This window comes from Symphodus melops (genome assembly GCF_947650265.1).
Source record: "Symphodus melops genome assembly, chromosome: 14".
Classification (NCBI taxonomy): domain Eukaryota; kingdom Metazoa; phylum Chordata; class Actinopteri; order Labriformes; family Labridae; genus Symphodus; species Symphodus melops.
This window is the reverse complement of record NC_136704.1, coordinates 19330245-19346631: the sequence shown is the minus strand read 5'-3', so window position 1 is coordinate 19346631 and position 16387 is coordinate 19330245. Positions and strand designations below refer to the sequence as shown.

General features: G+C 38.2%; 1 protein-coding gene across 1 annotated transcript; it reads left to right on the top strand.

Annotated features, from left to right (window-relative positions):
* Nucleotides 1-12598: 12598 nt before the first annotated feature.
* Nucleotides 12599-15984, top strand: mc4r (melanocortin 4 receptor). The gene has a single exon (XM_079361913.1). The coding sequence runs from the start codon at nucleotides 12978-12980 to the stop codon at nucleotides 13959-13961; it is 984 nt and encodes a 327-aa protein (XP_079218039.1). The 5' UTR covers nucleotides 12599-12977; the 3' UTR covers nucleotides 13962-15984.
* Nucleotides 15985-16387: the final 403 nt, after the last annotated feature.

Here is a 16387-nt window from a genome sequence, read left to right as displayed (position 1 = left end):
CTTGGTCATAGAGTTAAAAAAAAAAATCAGAGCCACTGAAAGAGCTTTTAGATTTTTTCATTTTGGCCCTGGCAGACTCATTGCTTTTTCTCAGTTCAGTGGGTATATTTCGTCATTTCGGGATTGGAAACACAACAAGCTCTGTCTGCAGTGTTAATGGTCTACTTGGTCTCTGTGGTCCGTGTTAGTGGTTCAGGAGCTTAACCAAGCTGCGTCATTTAGCCCTAAAATGCATCAAATTAGTCATCTCTGGTGGGATAATTTGTCAGAGAAAACCTCCAATCATTACATATGGCACTGTTCAATAAGGACATGTCATGGCACCAGTTGGAAAATGTTCTCTCGTTGGTGCATTTGGCATTTCCGCTGTGCAGTTAAATGAGATCGCTTCAAAAAATGTAGCCTATTTATTGTGGGGTATTAAGTCCTGCCATGGCTATTATGTGTCTCCCATCCCTCAAGTTGTATCAGTTGATGCAGTGGGTGCATTCACAAACACAATGATCTGCACAAAGGAGTACTGACCCTTATGCATCAGTTTCAAAAACTGTGCATGAAACCCCTGGAAGGTACCCAGATGTTTTATTCTGAGATCTGAGTGTTAACAACAATCATTAAATACATCAGATATGCAGAGACTTAGGCAAACAGCTCTAACGAGAGAAAAGCAGGGAAGAAAAACATGTTTTTGTGCCACATTAGTTGTTTTTGAGAAAACCTAACCACTAGAACATCTGCACCATTAAAATTGTCTTTTGACAAAAAGGCTAATGATGCGTCAAATTTAAGTAATTTTTACACTTCATAGTTTAGTCCATAAAAAGTCATTAAATTAAACTCACAAGTTTTAGTCATTAATTTTAGTCAAATGCGTCCCTGTTATTTTAATGTAATTAGCCTAAGACGGGTATCAAGAGTGAATATCAAGGTGATGGGTTTTCTTGTCTCTCAAAGTAATATAACGTAACCTGCATGTCAATTCAGCTGTAAAATGAATGGCAAAGAAGAGATAAAAAAATTAAACCACCATCTTTTTTTTCTTCTTTTTATATCTTTATGAGGATAAACTTAAGCCATATATGGTGACTTACATTATGAGACCATATACATCTAATGGGGTCATCATTGTCCCTGCTGGCCATATTGATGTGAACAAAGTGAGGAGAGGACGAGAGATGGAGCAAGAGAAGCTGCAGCAAATCTTAGAGATTCAACCTGCACACTTCACAAAACTGTTTTAGCTACGACTGCCATTCTCTGCCTGTAAAGGCTATTAGTAGCTCATCAATGTTCGTTATCGCATCAGCTCATACTTTTTGTACCCAAATGTGCTTTTCCTGCTCTTCGCAAAATTGGTCGTATACGAATGTTATTGTTGTGTTTTACAAAGTCAATAAGCATCTGCATGTTTCCTGTATCAGCTTACAAGGTCATCAATGACATGCCAAGGATTGGTAACTTCTTTGTCTGTTTGTTGCTGCTTTCAGCTATTTCATCTAGCCACCTCTGCTTGCTGTGTGACCATGGTAACCACTGACACCACACTGTGGGGAATAATACAGGAGCTGACTTCACTTGGATCGCAGTTCTTTGAATTACGCAGCTGTTCACCTGCACAGAACAAACACATCATCACTGTATCCGAGTACCTTCAACTAAATGAATGAAAAAGTGAAGCTTGTACCTTTCTCTCATTTCATTTCCCCCTTTTTAATCAAGTTATGTTAACAAGACTCCTTTGTGAGAGACACAAGACGCAGCAAAGAAAAAGAAGAAAAACAGACCTTTTGTTTGTAGAGTCTGCAGGGTACATTTTGGTGAAGACATGAGGAGATAAACATGTGTTTTTGTACTTTCCTGTACAGGGCTGGAACATAATCAGAGTCTTCTTTCTCTGCATATAATCAGTACAAGGCAAGAGTAACTGCTAACCACTATTTTTTTCCACATTATATTCAGGTCTCTGACTATAAATGTAGCTTTGTTAAGTGTCCCCTTGATTCTTGATGATATTTTGTTGTCCATAATACACCGATAGTCTGAACAAAAAGTGGATGATGGGGATGTGCAGGACCTGTTGTTGTACATCCTCCAGTTTAACATTTTGGCCCAAGCTTTGTTATTTTTGATATACAGTATTATGGCAACATATCAGTTAGAAGGGGAGGAGCCAGGGTTTTAATTAGTACTAATTTATCAAAGAAATACACTTTATGCTCATGCTAATCCATTAGCTAGCTAATTAAATTGTTAACCCTTGTTTCCAGCAGAAACCCTGTAATGCGCACTTACCTTACACATAAAACATAAAAGATCCTTTTCAAAGATCTTGGACAGTTAGTCTTCTACTGCTTAAAGTATGCAATTTTATAATGCAGATCTATGGGTATTTATCTCATTTTTGATCCAGCCACCGGCACATTTTTAAGACTTAATTCTGTGCAAGGTTAAGGGTTATTATTTAAATATGCAGAAATCGCACTTAGCTTTTTTTATAATTGCACTTTTTGTCTGGTTTCACCTTTGTCAAGGAACATTTACCACAGCAGAATTTCAATTTCATCTTTGGAACATAGTGTGATACTGGGCCTAGTACATTGCCTAAAATATGTGCTATTGCTACAGAGCTCAACATGGTTGGTTAAATCACACAAAAAGTCAAACGTATCCCACCATCTTTTTGAAAAGTAACAATTACTAATAAAAATTCAAACATCCAGTCTGTCTGAATTTATGGACACAGCATGTTGAAAAGAATCACACTGGGGAACTTCATTTTGTTGAAGTAATTAAACCATTTGAATGTATAATTAAATAAACTGCAGCAAAAGCTATAGTCCAGACAAAATCCCAAAGATGTATTATTCCTGTGAATTTTTGCTGACATTTCCACTGAAATGGCACTTTCTCATCTGCAGTCAATGGTGCAAAATGAGATAACTGGTTTAGTAATTGTACAGCAGAGCCAGGCAGAGTCATTCAGCCATTTGTTCACAGTAATGGGTCCCCGCTATAAATGAGGTAGCACTGTCTGCAAGCAGGAATTAAGCTGATAATGTGTCCAAATTAATTACCTTCATATCAAATTACGGATGCTTTCCTGCCATACATCCCATTGAGCAACAAGAGGCTTGACGTGCTGTCAAATTAAGCTGACTTCACGCATCATTAATGTATGTAGATAGTATTTTGTCGAGCTGACCTTATTGTTTGTGATGATCTCAAATAAGAGGAATCTGAAGATTACGTCTTCAAGATCAAACTGACCCAGAGGAGTGCACAAAAATCAAAATATGTATAAAAGTGGTGTGCGTATGTGCTTGAAAGGTTGAGCTAATTCTATTTTCCAGAGCGCATTCCATGTGTGTGCCCCAAAAGGTCGACTCGACCACTTTCTACTCAATGTGTCCACAGTATGTGTGCTGATGTCTGAATGGTTCCGTGTTGGTCTACGTGGCTACCACTAACAAAGCCTGATTTTCTGCTGATGAGTCAAAGGTGCATGTAGCTTAAAAAAAACAAAGAAAATAAACAGGATTTATTCATTCGAGCAGCAGCATATCAAGAGGACATTTTAGAGGCAGCATGTTAGAGAGACCAAAAGCAACCATGTCTATACACAATAATGAGCGTCCCATTGATAACTTAAGAGCATCAATGTGACTGACTTTATCTGCATGCTGATTTCATTGTTGGTGTTGGAACAAAATAAACAGACAAGCTGTGAGCTCAACATGTCGTCGAAAAAAAGTTTGAATTATGAGGAAGTAGCCCATTAACTAAATTGCAGGTTGGCAACCTGCATGCGGCTTCTTTTCCCCTCTTCAGAGGCTTTCTATGGAATCTATGGCATTTCCAGAAAATACTTCTTTTACACTAACTGTAAAATGTACAGCCTTTTCATTCAATTACTAGGCTCCTATTAATATTATTACTATTTTCTCTACCAAAATGTAGGCATCTTTCAAGTCTATGCGGAGGGCAATCTATTTGAGAAATTACAAAAGAACTTGAAAAGATATGTTGACAGACATTTCCAAGCATGCTGATTTTTGTGAAATAGATGTGTCAGGGGACGAGAGAAAGAGAGGGATTTCTGCTCTGTTGCAGAAAGCAGAGCAGTGCAAAGGTCTTCTAAAGAAATGGATTTATTCTCCAACAATCTCCACGACTCCAAGTTTCAAGTTTTGTGGCAGCTCAGGAAATCAATTCATTCACATTCACAGACCTGAGGTACACCTCACTAACAAAACTTAGATCCCAGCTGACTCAAAACAAAATCAATATAGGCGGTTGCTACAGGTCCACAGATATTAAGGGTGCTGCCTTAAACGAAAATGTTTTTAATGCAGCCTTATATAAGCAGACTGTCAAATTGTCAACAACCTTGGGCTATTCTGCTCCCATTCACAGCTCCTCTTTCAGTCATTCACCACTACCTTACCATGCTCTCCCATAACAGCAGTAACATCACAGAGCACTCAGGTACAGGAGAAACTCTTAATATTGATAAAAGGCAGCATACATATTTCCTCTGTACTGACTGATTTAAAAGTCCCATATTATGCCCTCTTTAGGGTTCATATATCTATTTTATGTGTCTACTAAAGTACATTCACAATCACTGATGTTTGAGAAAAGTATCTGTTTTCATGTACTGTCGCTCCATGCAGGCTCTCTCTTATCTGCCTGTAGTTCTAACGCTCCATATCCCCCACTAAAAGAAAAAAAAAAAGGCTCCCTACATGTGCCAAGTCTGATTTGATTGGTCAGACGATCTGCTCTCTCGTAATTGGTCAGTCGTTCGGCTTTGTTCTCAGATATGCCCGTCTCTTTTACCATATTGGGAATGCTACAGTCAGTCCAGGGGAGTTTGTGCTCGCTACAATGGTTTAATGGTTTAATGGTTTGGATCAGTGACATCATGGGTTTGTGATATCACAAAGAAAATCACCCATTGGAGAGTTTTTACATGTTATGTGGTAGACGATAACCAATACTCATTTAGATCCGTTAGTAGTGTTAATGAGCTTAGAGAGGCAACTTTCATTCACTGTAAGGTTCAAGTGTTTGAGGCTCCAGACAAATGTTTTTGCTGCAGGCGAGACTAGCTCTTTTAACAGAATATGTTACTGACCCCGTAACTAAATTCACAAGGTTGTGTACTCACTCGTGTTGAATATTCACTTCAGGTAAGTGATAATATAGGGGTACATGTTAGGAACATCCCTACTGTGAGGCAACAGTGCTAACCGTGCAGCCTTGGCCATACTGTGGACGGCAAATAATATAATATATGTTATATACAGTCTGTTGTTATATCTTGCATCTCCGTTATTTAAATCACCACATGATGAACAGTGTGAGTTTAACCCAAACTATTTCATTTCAGAGTGTCCATTATGGCTAGCAGCAAGCTGTAGGCTAAATGTGTCATTGGTTTGTATCATAATGTGCATGTTTGTATCAAAATAATGCATGCAAATGTGAAGCAAATGTAAAGAAAATCTAAAACAATGTCTCCAGAAAAGTTTGATGCTTCAACGTGTAATATTGTAATGGCATTGTTAATGTTTTAATTGGGAAAATTATCATGAAACAGTATTAGACGCAAGTACACTTGTGAGAAAGCAAGGCATTTATCCATGTCCTTTTTGACAGATGACTACTGTTTATGACCAAGACTGGCATGAACCAAAATTACACCTCCTCCTCCTCCTCTCTGTGAAGTGCTTTCCACAGCTGTTACAGAGACTTCATACCGAATCATAGCCAAATAGCCGGTCATCTTGGCAGCTAAAAGCCCAGATACGTGATGACTTACAAGTAAACAAATGATATCAAACCTGAAAGAAGAAGAATCCAACTCTGGAAAAGGCTGATAAAGCCCTTTCTTTTTTTGGGCTCCGATGTCTACACACATTGTGGATATACAGTAAGGTTACTTTAGATTTTATATTTAAATATAAAAGAATAAAATATAGATATTTATATTTTTCTGCAAAAATATTATCGTCATCAATTAAAGTCTTTTTGCCTTTGAGGTCCTCCACTGTGCAGATATCACCATGTTTCCAGAAAAATAATTGGTTATATGAAAAATAGTGAAGTCAGTAAGAATTTTGTTTCATTTTCGTTTCATATGTAAAACCAGATGGAATTACAAGTTTAATCAGCAGAGTCAAGCCGGTCCAGTTCTGGCATTGAGAACATTGCTGTTTCAAATAATTCACTAATGTGCACACTACAAACAGTCCATACTCTTTACAGTTGAGTCTATAAAGCTTCACATGACAGGTAAAGACTCAAAGTTCTCTTATTCCAAACTAGGCATTGACAGCGAGGAAAAAGCCTTCAGATGTTTTCTTTATTAAATATTTTGTGTCTCTTTTGTCCTTTATTAACTTTCTGTGTACTAGGTGCTATATCGCTGAAAAAACAAACCCACAAACTAATCTTGCTCGGCATTATTGATTTATTAGAAACAAATCATAAAGTTTTGGTCCCTTTTAATCCTAGGGTTAGGTAGGAAACAAATGGTATGGAAAACAACTGAAATATCAAAATCATGTTTTGATACTACAAATTGGGATCACAAAATGTAACAGTAGGCGAAAAAAGCACGTCAAAAATAATTTTATAACCCCCGTTAGCTGACCAAAGCGTTTTGTTTTTTTCAGAAACACTAAGGAACAGATTCAAACATTAAGAAGCTGTGCTTCATGTCTTATTAAAATGAAGTTTATTAAAATGGGACAAAATCTAAACCATTATTTTTTAATAAACCCCTGTTGCCACGACTCATCTGTTCTTGTTTGCGTTTCATTATACCAGATTATTCTGCTCACGTCCCAGGTTATCAGGACAAAGACAGGAGGAGAGAATGGACAACATGACTACGCCTCCACATGTTGAATAAAAATTAAGCTTGAGATACTCACAAGAGTCTTGTGCTCTAATTAAAGGATAAATGCTCAGAGAAGACACCCCTCGATCCAGTAATGCCCCTACACCCTAATGATAAATAACATAACACACCATATGGCCCTTAGTTGCCACCGCAACCAAACCTGTCAACAGACCCAGGCCCTGTACATGAAAGCTCCAAGAAGAGACAATACTAAAAGTATCTACCCTACATTAGGCCCCTCTTGGCACCCACAAGTTGACGGGTAACATGTAAAATTGGGTTGCTTTGAAGCCACTTACAATTATGGAACGTTCAGGAACTCTTATTATAGTGTGCATTATATTTCCTTTTGCGATGTCTGCTCTGCTTCTCTGATACACACAGTCCCCCTAGCAGTCAGATTTGTCAATAGAGCTGTCAATCATGCCAATTTGTGCATTTTTTTTATAGCATCCATTAATCCACAGGTTCATAGAATCAGAGAAACTGCATTTGAAAAAAAAAAAAGTATCTGATGTATATTTTAATTTAATAGTTACAACCAGTCAGTAGGGGGAGCTCCAAATCATTTGGCTTCCATGTCAAAGGGTCGTTCTGCCTTCCACTTCATTCTACAGCACGTGGTACAAACTGAAAAACAAGACAGGTAGGTTGTCTCTCTTTTTCTCTGCATTCTGTTACCATAGAGAGAGAGAGAGAGAGAGAGAGAGAGAGAGAGAGAGAGAGAGAGAGAGAGAGAGAGAGAGAGAGAGAGAGAGAGAGAGAGAGAGAGAGAGAGAGAGAGAGAGAGAGAGAGAGAGAGAGAGAGAGAGAGAGAGAGAGAGAGAGATACTTTATTGATCCCGAGGGAAATTCAAGGCATCCTGTAGCAGTATACAGACAGACAAGACACAAGACATTAGTTACAATACACACCCGCTGTCCCCCCTCCCCTCTGTATACGATAATCCCCCAAACAAGATTTAGGAGCCCCTATGTGACTAAGAGTAAACATAATTACAAGTTAAGCCTGTGCAGTTAGCATTAGCATTAGACTTAAACTTATATAGCATAATGTACATAACCTGTGATAAAGCCCAGTCGACCTTCCTGGTTAAGCTTGGTTTTACCTTGTTTAAAATACACCTTTTCAAAACACAACTGGAACACATATACAGTACAAAATACTGTACAACTGCTCTGAAAAAAACAGAACAACCTGCACAAAAGGATACATGGAAGGAATTTAAAGAAAAAAAAAAGAAACCTCAGAGTATGCAATGACTAAATGTCCCTGAGGAAGGCAGGCCTCAGCTGGACATGAGTAATAAGTCCTTGAAAATTCTGACTGAGCTCAAAATGAATAATAAATCCCATTAAACTATAAAAATTTGTATGCACAAGCAAGATTACCTCTTTGTTAATGCTTTATGAATACAAGCCAGGAGTTTCTCTTCATTGTTATGCAGATGATCAGATACTCTGTACTCAAACGGTACCCTTGAGGACTCCATGGTTTTTACCTTTCTATGAAATCATGAACTCAACGCGTCACTCCTAAAACTACAGGCCAGTGGAAAAAAAACAACTTTTTAATGATTTTCTATTTGACCTTTAAGCAGCAGGAAAATAAAGAAGCACAGTCAGAATTTCTTTTGTAGAAAATCAGGGTTTTGGACACTTCTTTTTCTACTCTCCACAAATATAGAGGAAGTAAGGCTATTCTGTTTGTGTTTTACAGAAAAACAATTTTTCTGCATCAGACAGGAATAACTTTCTCACACCTCCAACTTGTTCTGAATGTGTTACAGTTCTACAGTAAATAGATTTGAGATTGTATAGTTGTCTGACGACTCATAGCTCATAGTCACACGTTTACACTGAAAGGGCAGATGCAGATGCTAAAGTGACACCAGAAGGAACTAATCTCATTCATACACATACATACATAGAGCATGCCTCTGAAAAAAAGTTTTATTTTCCCATTTTGTTGGGTGCTCTCAATAAAGAAACATTAATAATCTGCAACAGGTAAAGAAAAGGTGCTGCATAAGAGTCATTGACATTATCACTGAGGAAAGATTTGGCTAATGTTAGACATTTTCTTCTTTGTTAATTTAGCCTGTCTTTACACTTTACCATGGTAACAGCTTCATGAGATCTGTCATCAGGAGAACAGCCTTGACCGTTTCCTTTTGTGTTTATATAATCAGAAGATGATGCATTTGGCTGATTTAAATCTACATTAGGTGTACAGTTCTCATAAGAACATGGGTGAAAATGGAATATCACAAATGTATTATTTTATTTGATAAATCAATCTTTATTTGTATATATGCTATCTCTAGACACTATTTTAAAAAAAAAAAGCGAGTGGAGACCTAACTCTTTGTTATTTACAGAAAATCAGCAGGAAAAATTATGTTACAAAAAGAAGGTGAAATACCTTATTCATTGCTATATAACAAAGACCCAAGGTTACTCCTTAATGAGTATAGCTCTTGGCAACATTTAGCAAAGTTACAGAGGCAAGAAAACATTTCCTTGTAAGTGGCAGACTCATGAAGAGCAGTCATCTACCAAAACTGTGGCAAGCTTGAAAATGAATAGGGTTTGATCTAGAAAGCACTGATGCTGTCAAGAGCATGCCAAATCAACAGGCCACGGTAACTGTAAAGTTATATGTCATTGAGAAGCATGAACAAAACATAACTGGTTCCAGTAGACTAATAAGTGGATGAACAGTTAGCTGATATTCAACAACAGCACCAACGATACTGTAGCTTTTTCTGTAAGTTTTGGCCTTTCATACTCTCATAAGCTGCATTTTAGGTCACTCAACTGTGTGTACAAATTTAAAATGTTCAATTAGTATAATTAAAGATACAAAATGTATTTTCTGCAGGGGTTTTTGAATAAATACTGATGACGTTGAGGCTAGCAAGGAACCAGATAAAAGTGTATTTGATGTACTTTATTGCATTAACTGATGGTATCATTTGTAGACAAAGGTCTTTAAGCAGGAGCTGTATAGTGGGATTTTTGGCTGACACCTTTTGAAGGCTAAACCAGCTGATTGCAAACCACCAATACTGAGTAACAACCAACGATTGCTCTACATTTATTTCAAGATTGCTTAAGTTTATAAAAGTATCCCCAAAGATAAAGAGATCTATATTCGATTACTATCTTAAACTTAGAAACAAGTGGTGCTTTAAGAGGAATGGCATGATGACATTTAAATATATCTGTCAGCTGGGTTTTGAATTGGCTATACGGTCTGTGAGTGGTGTGAGTAGGGAGGGCTATAAAAGAAAATTGCAATCATCCACAGTATTCTCAAAGGCAAACATAATTAAGTCTGAGTTAGACAGTCATTGAAAAGTCCTGGGCCTGTATTCCACAAACATTTACAGACATATTCTTTGAGTTTGTTGACTACAGGCCCTACTTCATGTAAAGTTTTTTTTTTTTTTGATTTGGCACTTTATAGTTGACCACTGATTTATAGTTAAATTAATTATCAGAAAAGTCCATCCTCTCAGTTTTTTTTGCCTGCTCCACCTTTCAGGAAAGGGTGTGCTCAAACAGGCCATTTGGAGATTTTCCCTTTGTGACATCACAAAGCAACCACTCCCCTAAGTGGATGACACTCCCACAGCTAAGTGTTTGTTCTGCCCTCTGAGTCCAACTTTCCACTGTAAACAAATAGGACACGGAGCGAGGCAGACCACGTACACCCAAGCCCTCCCAGAGAGGGGTGTGGTCAGATACAGCTTATTTGTGTTAGCTACAGAAACAGCCTGTTCTGAGCAAGGCTGGACTAGAGAAGTTTATAGGCATAAAAAAATACAGATTACAGTGGATTTACAACAAGAAAATTCATAGACAGTTTTTAGATGACATCAAAGACTTTTAAAACCTGCTTGAAAGGAGAATAAAAGGTGACCTTTAAAGTTCAAATCAAAATCCAAAAATCCACCATTCTCAATTCCTAAAGGTAGGTGTAGATTTGCAATTTGTTCAATTTCTCTGTCCCACCATTCAATGTATCTGTTAATGATTAAACAAAGGGGTGGAGAGGTGTAAATAATTTATTCCATCATGAATACATGTATGGTCAGTAGAAAACCAATAGTTCAAACAACTTTCTGGTAAGTAGTGTGTTCTGTGGTTTGTGGTTTGTGGTTCTGACTGCACACAATCACCTTAACATTATTGCGTAATTATCCAAAATACAATCATAATAATAATGAGCACATACGTGTCTCTAATTGCTCCCTTGCCTCTGCCTGCACTAGTGTCTGGTCTTGACGTTGAAACGCACAAGTCCCATTAGAGTGATTGTCCTTTAACTGAATGTTATCCATGTGATGAATACTGACAGCCTTTGAATGGTTCTCTAGAGGCAGCTGCTTGTGTTGTGGCATGTTGATAAGGGCTTGATATCGATTTGATATTAGACACTAATGATGTTGATTTAAGTTTGTGAGCCTGCTGATGTCAATCAAGGAGACAAGAGACCCTTTGTGAGCATATTAAATAAGCCACTCTTATCAGAATCACAGATCCTATGGACAATTTGTGAAATGGTCGCAGGATATGTTATTCAGATTTATCTACAGGGACACTGATTTCCTTTCACTGGAAATGTAAAAGGTACAGTTAGTAGCATTTTACCTAAAAAATAAAATATTGTTTTATAAAAAAAACAATTCCACTCAATCATCACTTACAGTAATGGCTACCATACATTTATCTTCAGCATTCTGAAAAGAAAAGACTTGCAGATGGCCAAATGGGCCGCCAAGGTTCACATTCAATATACGGCTCTGTTCCTGCATGTCATAGCCCACTCCCTCCCTCCCCTGATTTTCCCTACTCAATCCACTGTTGTACTCGCATGTATCAATATGTGAAGTCGGCAGGTTTATAAAAAGCTGTCTTGATATTGAAAATGTTTCACTAAAAAAAAAAAAATCTCACTCCAGTTCTTTAAAGTTTAGAACAAAGTGAGCTATAAGAAGGGGAAACCGTTCTGATAATAACAGTCCAAGCCAAAATGATACAGATGAAACAGATGGATTCCTGGTGTGAGAAACTGATGGAATAATTATAAGGGAGGCTGGGAAGCTTATGTCATGCATCTTAATGATTTATTTATTATCTCTGTTACTGTTCTCAGCTCTGCAACTTTTACAGATCAACTTGTTTGTATGGTTGGAACTTGTGTAAGTTTATGTCGGCTACCACCACACTTTTACTCATGATCCATGCATGTGCACTCGATCTGTTTTATGTACATTATTGTCTGTGTTTTATTAAGTATGTGTGGCTCTCCCTGAAACCAAATGTACCTACTTTACTGGTACAAATAAAGTAACCTGAACCTGAAGGCATACACTATTGTTCTAAAATGAGAAACATCATCAACCTAAAACATTTTTATTTAATTATACTTAATGTATCACTATTGCTTTGAGATTAAATTCTGTAATTAGTTACAGCAATTTAAAAAAAAAAGAAAGAAAAAGATTTATTTTGCTCATTTATGCGTCAGAGAACTCTGTGCTCCTCCTACTAACTGTTATCAGTGAGTGGATAGGACCGAAGCTACCAGGAGGGTTCAGGGATGCGTGTGTGGGTGTGTGACTGCTTGGTATAATAGAGAGAGGGAGAGCGAGGAAGACCACAGTCGCTCACCAAGTGATGATCTGCCTGCATTGGCTCAACACGCTCTACTCTCTGCCTCATTTATAGATCACCATTCTCACACATGCTCCTCCCTGCTGCTGATCTTTCCCCCAGGGCTTTTCAAGGGAGCATTTGTTTTAACTTTCACTTATATCCTTCTACTTTTCTTCACGTTGGGAAATGACAGAAAAGAAGTGGGGTTGTTTTTGCCTGAGAGAACCAACAGCAACATATTTTTGAAGCTTTTCTTGGACAGTCTAAAAGGATTGAAAGAAAAGAAGTGACGCACACCAGGATTTTTTTTTTCCTTCTCTCCACAAGGATTTTGAGGTTTTCCTCCAGATAATGATGATACATTTTAAGCTTGTACATTGAGAATCAAACGCTGCAAATCATGAACACTTCTGACTTTCATGGATTGATCCAAGGCTACCTCAACAGAAGCCTAACCTCTGGGACTCTACCAATAAACAAAGACTTAACACCAGAGGATAAGGACTCCTCTGCTGGATGTTACGAACAGCTGCTGATTTCCACAGAGGTTTTCCTCACTCTGGGAATCATCAGCCTGCTGGAGAACATCATGGTTGTTGCTGCTATAGTCAAAAACAAGAACCTCCACTCACCGATGTACTTCTTTATTTGCAGCCTTGCAGTTGCTGACATGCTTGTGAGTGCATCCAACGCCTCTGAGACGATCGTGATAGCCCTCATAAACGGGGGCAACCTGACAATCCCTGTGACGCTGATCAAAAGCATGGATAATGTGTTTGACTCCATGATCTGTAGCTCTCTGCTAGCATCAATTTGCAGCTTGCTAGCCATCGCCATTGATCGTTACATCACTATTTTCTATGCACTGCGATATCACAACATTGTCACGTTACGGAGAGCGACGTTGGTCATCAGCAGCATTTGGACGTGCTGCATCGTGTCTGGCATCCTCTTCATCATCTACTCGGAGAGCACCACCGTGCTTATCTGCCTCATCACCATGTTTTTCACCATGCTGGTGCTCATGGCCTCGCTCTACGTTCACATGTTCTTGCTGGCACGCCTCCACATGAAGCGCATCGCGGCGCTTCCAGGAAACGCGCCAATCCACCAACGAGCCAACATGAAGGGCGCCATCACCCTCACCATCCTTCTCGGTGTGTTCGTGGTGTGCTGGGCGCCCTTTTTCCTCCACCTCATCCTCATGATCACCTGCCCGAGGAACCCCTACTGCACCTGCTTCATGTCCCACTTTAACATGTACCTCATCCTCATCATGTGTAACTCCGTCATCGACCCCATCATCTATGCCTTTCGCAGCCAGGAGATGAGGAAAACCTTCAAAGAGATTTTCTGCTGCTCACAGGCACTCTTGTGTGTGTGAGCTGCATCCTGAGAGCCATAAAATGCCACAGAGAAAATGATACTTGGTAGAAAAGAACTTTGAGGTTTTGAGCTGTAATCATTGTAGAGTGATGTGGCAATGTTTCACCTGTTTAAGAGATGTGCTCCTCTGTGATTTCATGAGTCAGGTTTACTGAAGAGGTAGGTTTACAGACCCCTTGTATGATACAGAATTGCTTGCAGAAATTCAAGCTGGTCTAAAGGGCATTTCTAGGTGTTACCAGCATGAATTTAATGGCTAGTCATGCACAAACGTTTGTTTTTCTCAAACTGAAATCATGTCAATCTGACTGCAACATTTGATGTTGTTCACTGTGAAGAAAAATAAAAAAGTATATATGTCATGCTAATCTTAATGTTTCATTTTGGATCATGCCAGGTGAATGTCATAGCTGCTGCATACTCGATCTAAATTGCACAGCGTATAGTCCCAATATAACACACTGGATATGGGTTTACATAGTTAATGAAAGACTACCTGCATGTGTGAGTGCAAAATCCAACCTATGAAATGCTGGGTCGTTTGCACACTGGCAGCAGAAATGTTGTGCAATTCAAGAAATGTAACAAAAGAAAGTGTACTTTTACAGGGATAAGAAATGTATTCAAATGTAAAATGTGTGTACTTATTTTGGGATATGAAATGATCTCTGAGATTCCTTACATATCTAATGTGCCAATTGAAAGGCTAAAACATACTTGGAAATCTCCAACTAAAATGTGTTTTTTTTTTTCTTTTTTTCCCCGAAGGTGCCAATTTTCTAAGGTAGTGCTAAAATGAAGGCAATCTAACAGAAGTGGAAACTGCTGCTTCCAAAGGGAATTGGTGGAAAAGAGGTGTTAAATGTGATTTTTGAGCTACATGAAAGTGATTTGAACCCTGAGATCAAGCGAGATACTTCTAGAAATTACATGACAAGAGCACAGAGGAAAATGTAACACAATTAAATGGTTTTTTTTAGACGTTTTTTGTTGACGCACCTTATTTCTTGCTGGGATCTAAATTCACGGGTGACGCAGTTGTTATTCTGAGGCTAGTTTAAAGGAAGGTAATAAAGCTACACTTTTACAGTAATGAGGAGGACATAGTAAGTCCTCTCACTGTACAGGGATGCATTAAACGGCATTGAAATAGGAAAATGAAGGAAAATTCTGTCAGAATACGTCCAAGTCACAAAAAAATGGCACTTTAACAGCCTTTCTTGGTTAGAGTTTATTCATTTGTAGCAAGTAACAAATGGCAAAGAAAGTTTCTCATCGTATCTAGGACCACATGTTTGCTCCACATTATCCGTTTTTCACCCTGCCCTGCATGACAGATGCAGTTTTTATGCCATCCTCCCCTCTGACTCTCCTTTTTAAGCAAGGATGCAGAAGCAGAAAACACATTAATACCCCAGAGGTGTTACTGAAAATCCCTTAAAAAAAGAAAGAAAAAGAAACAGCCCTGATGACATCACCATCAGTTCACACTGCTTCATGAAACCTGTTTACTTTTCCTCATAGCTCTCGTGAAGTCATGTTCGGTGTAGATATTTGTGTAAATTTGCACACGTGGATCGTTCTCACTCTCAGCATGAACATGTGAAAGTAAAGAGATCTATTTTTCGTCATGATTATGTAACATGACAGAAGCTACTGAATGTATTTTTATGTATGCGTTGTGTAACCTGTTGCTTTGAATCTTGGCCTTAAATATGTTGCACTGTGATGTAAAGAGCGACCATACCCTCTGTGACAGTATTTCTCAAAGTTCTTTCATCTGGGTAAATGCTATTTTCCATATTGCCTTATTTGTTTATGTCTTTTTAAACTTGAAATGCATTTCTACGTATATATTACGCACACAAGAGAACTGTTGTAAACGGGTTTCTGATTTTTCCGTCGAAAGCTTTGCCTTGAATTAGATTCATGTTCGCTGATACAAAGGTGTTTGCTTGATCACTGCATCCTCTGTGAATCACTGCTGCAAAGTACCATTAATAAATCAACTTGCGACTGTAGCAACGCCTCAGTTTGTCACATTTATTCTCGAGTGCTGAACTTGAATCACAAATAATATGCTCACTTTTCATTTAAACTGAGAAAAGACAATTTGGTCAATCATGTGGAAAAAATACCTTAATACCAGGCATAATGGACTATTAAAATACGTAAAGTTACAAATTCTTTTATTCTAAAGTTGCAGACAGATTGTGTTGTTTGAAGACTAACCGTAACAGTGGTTTTCTAAAAAAATGGACCTACATTCGATGAGTGACAAGGTAGCACATGCAGTTTCTACTTCAGTTATAGTAAATGTGTGAAAGTGAAGTAAACAAAAGATTAATCACACTGAAAAATACGATCATTAGCATTGAGCATTAAATGGCCTGCATCAGTAGTGTAGATGGTTGCTAATTAAGC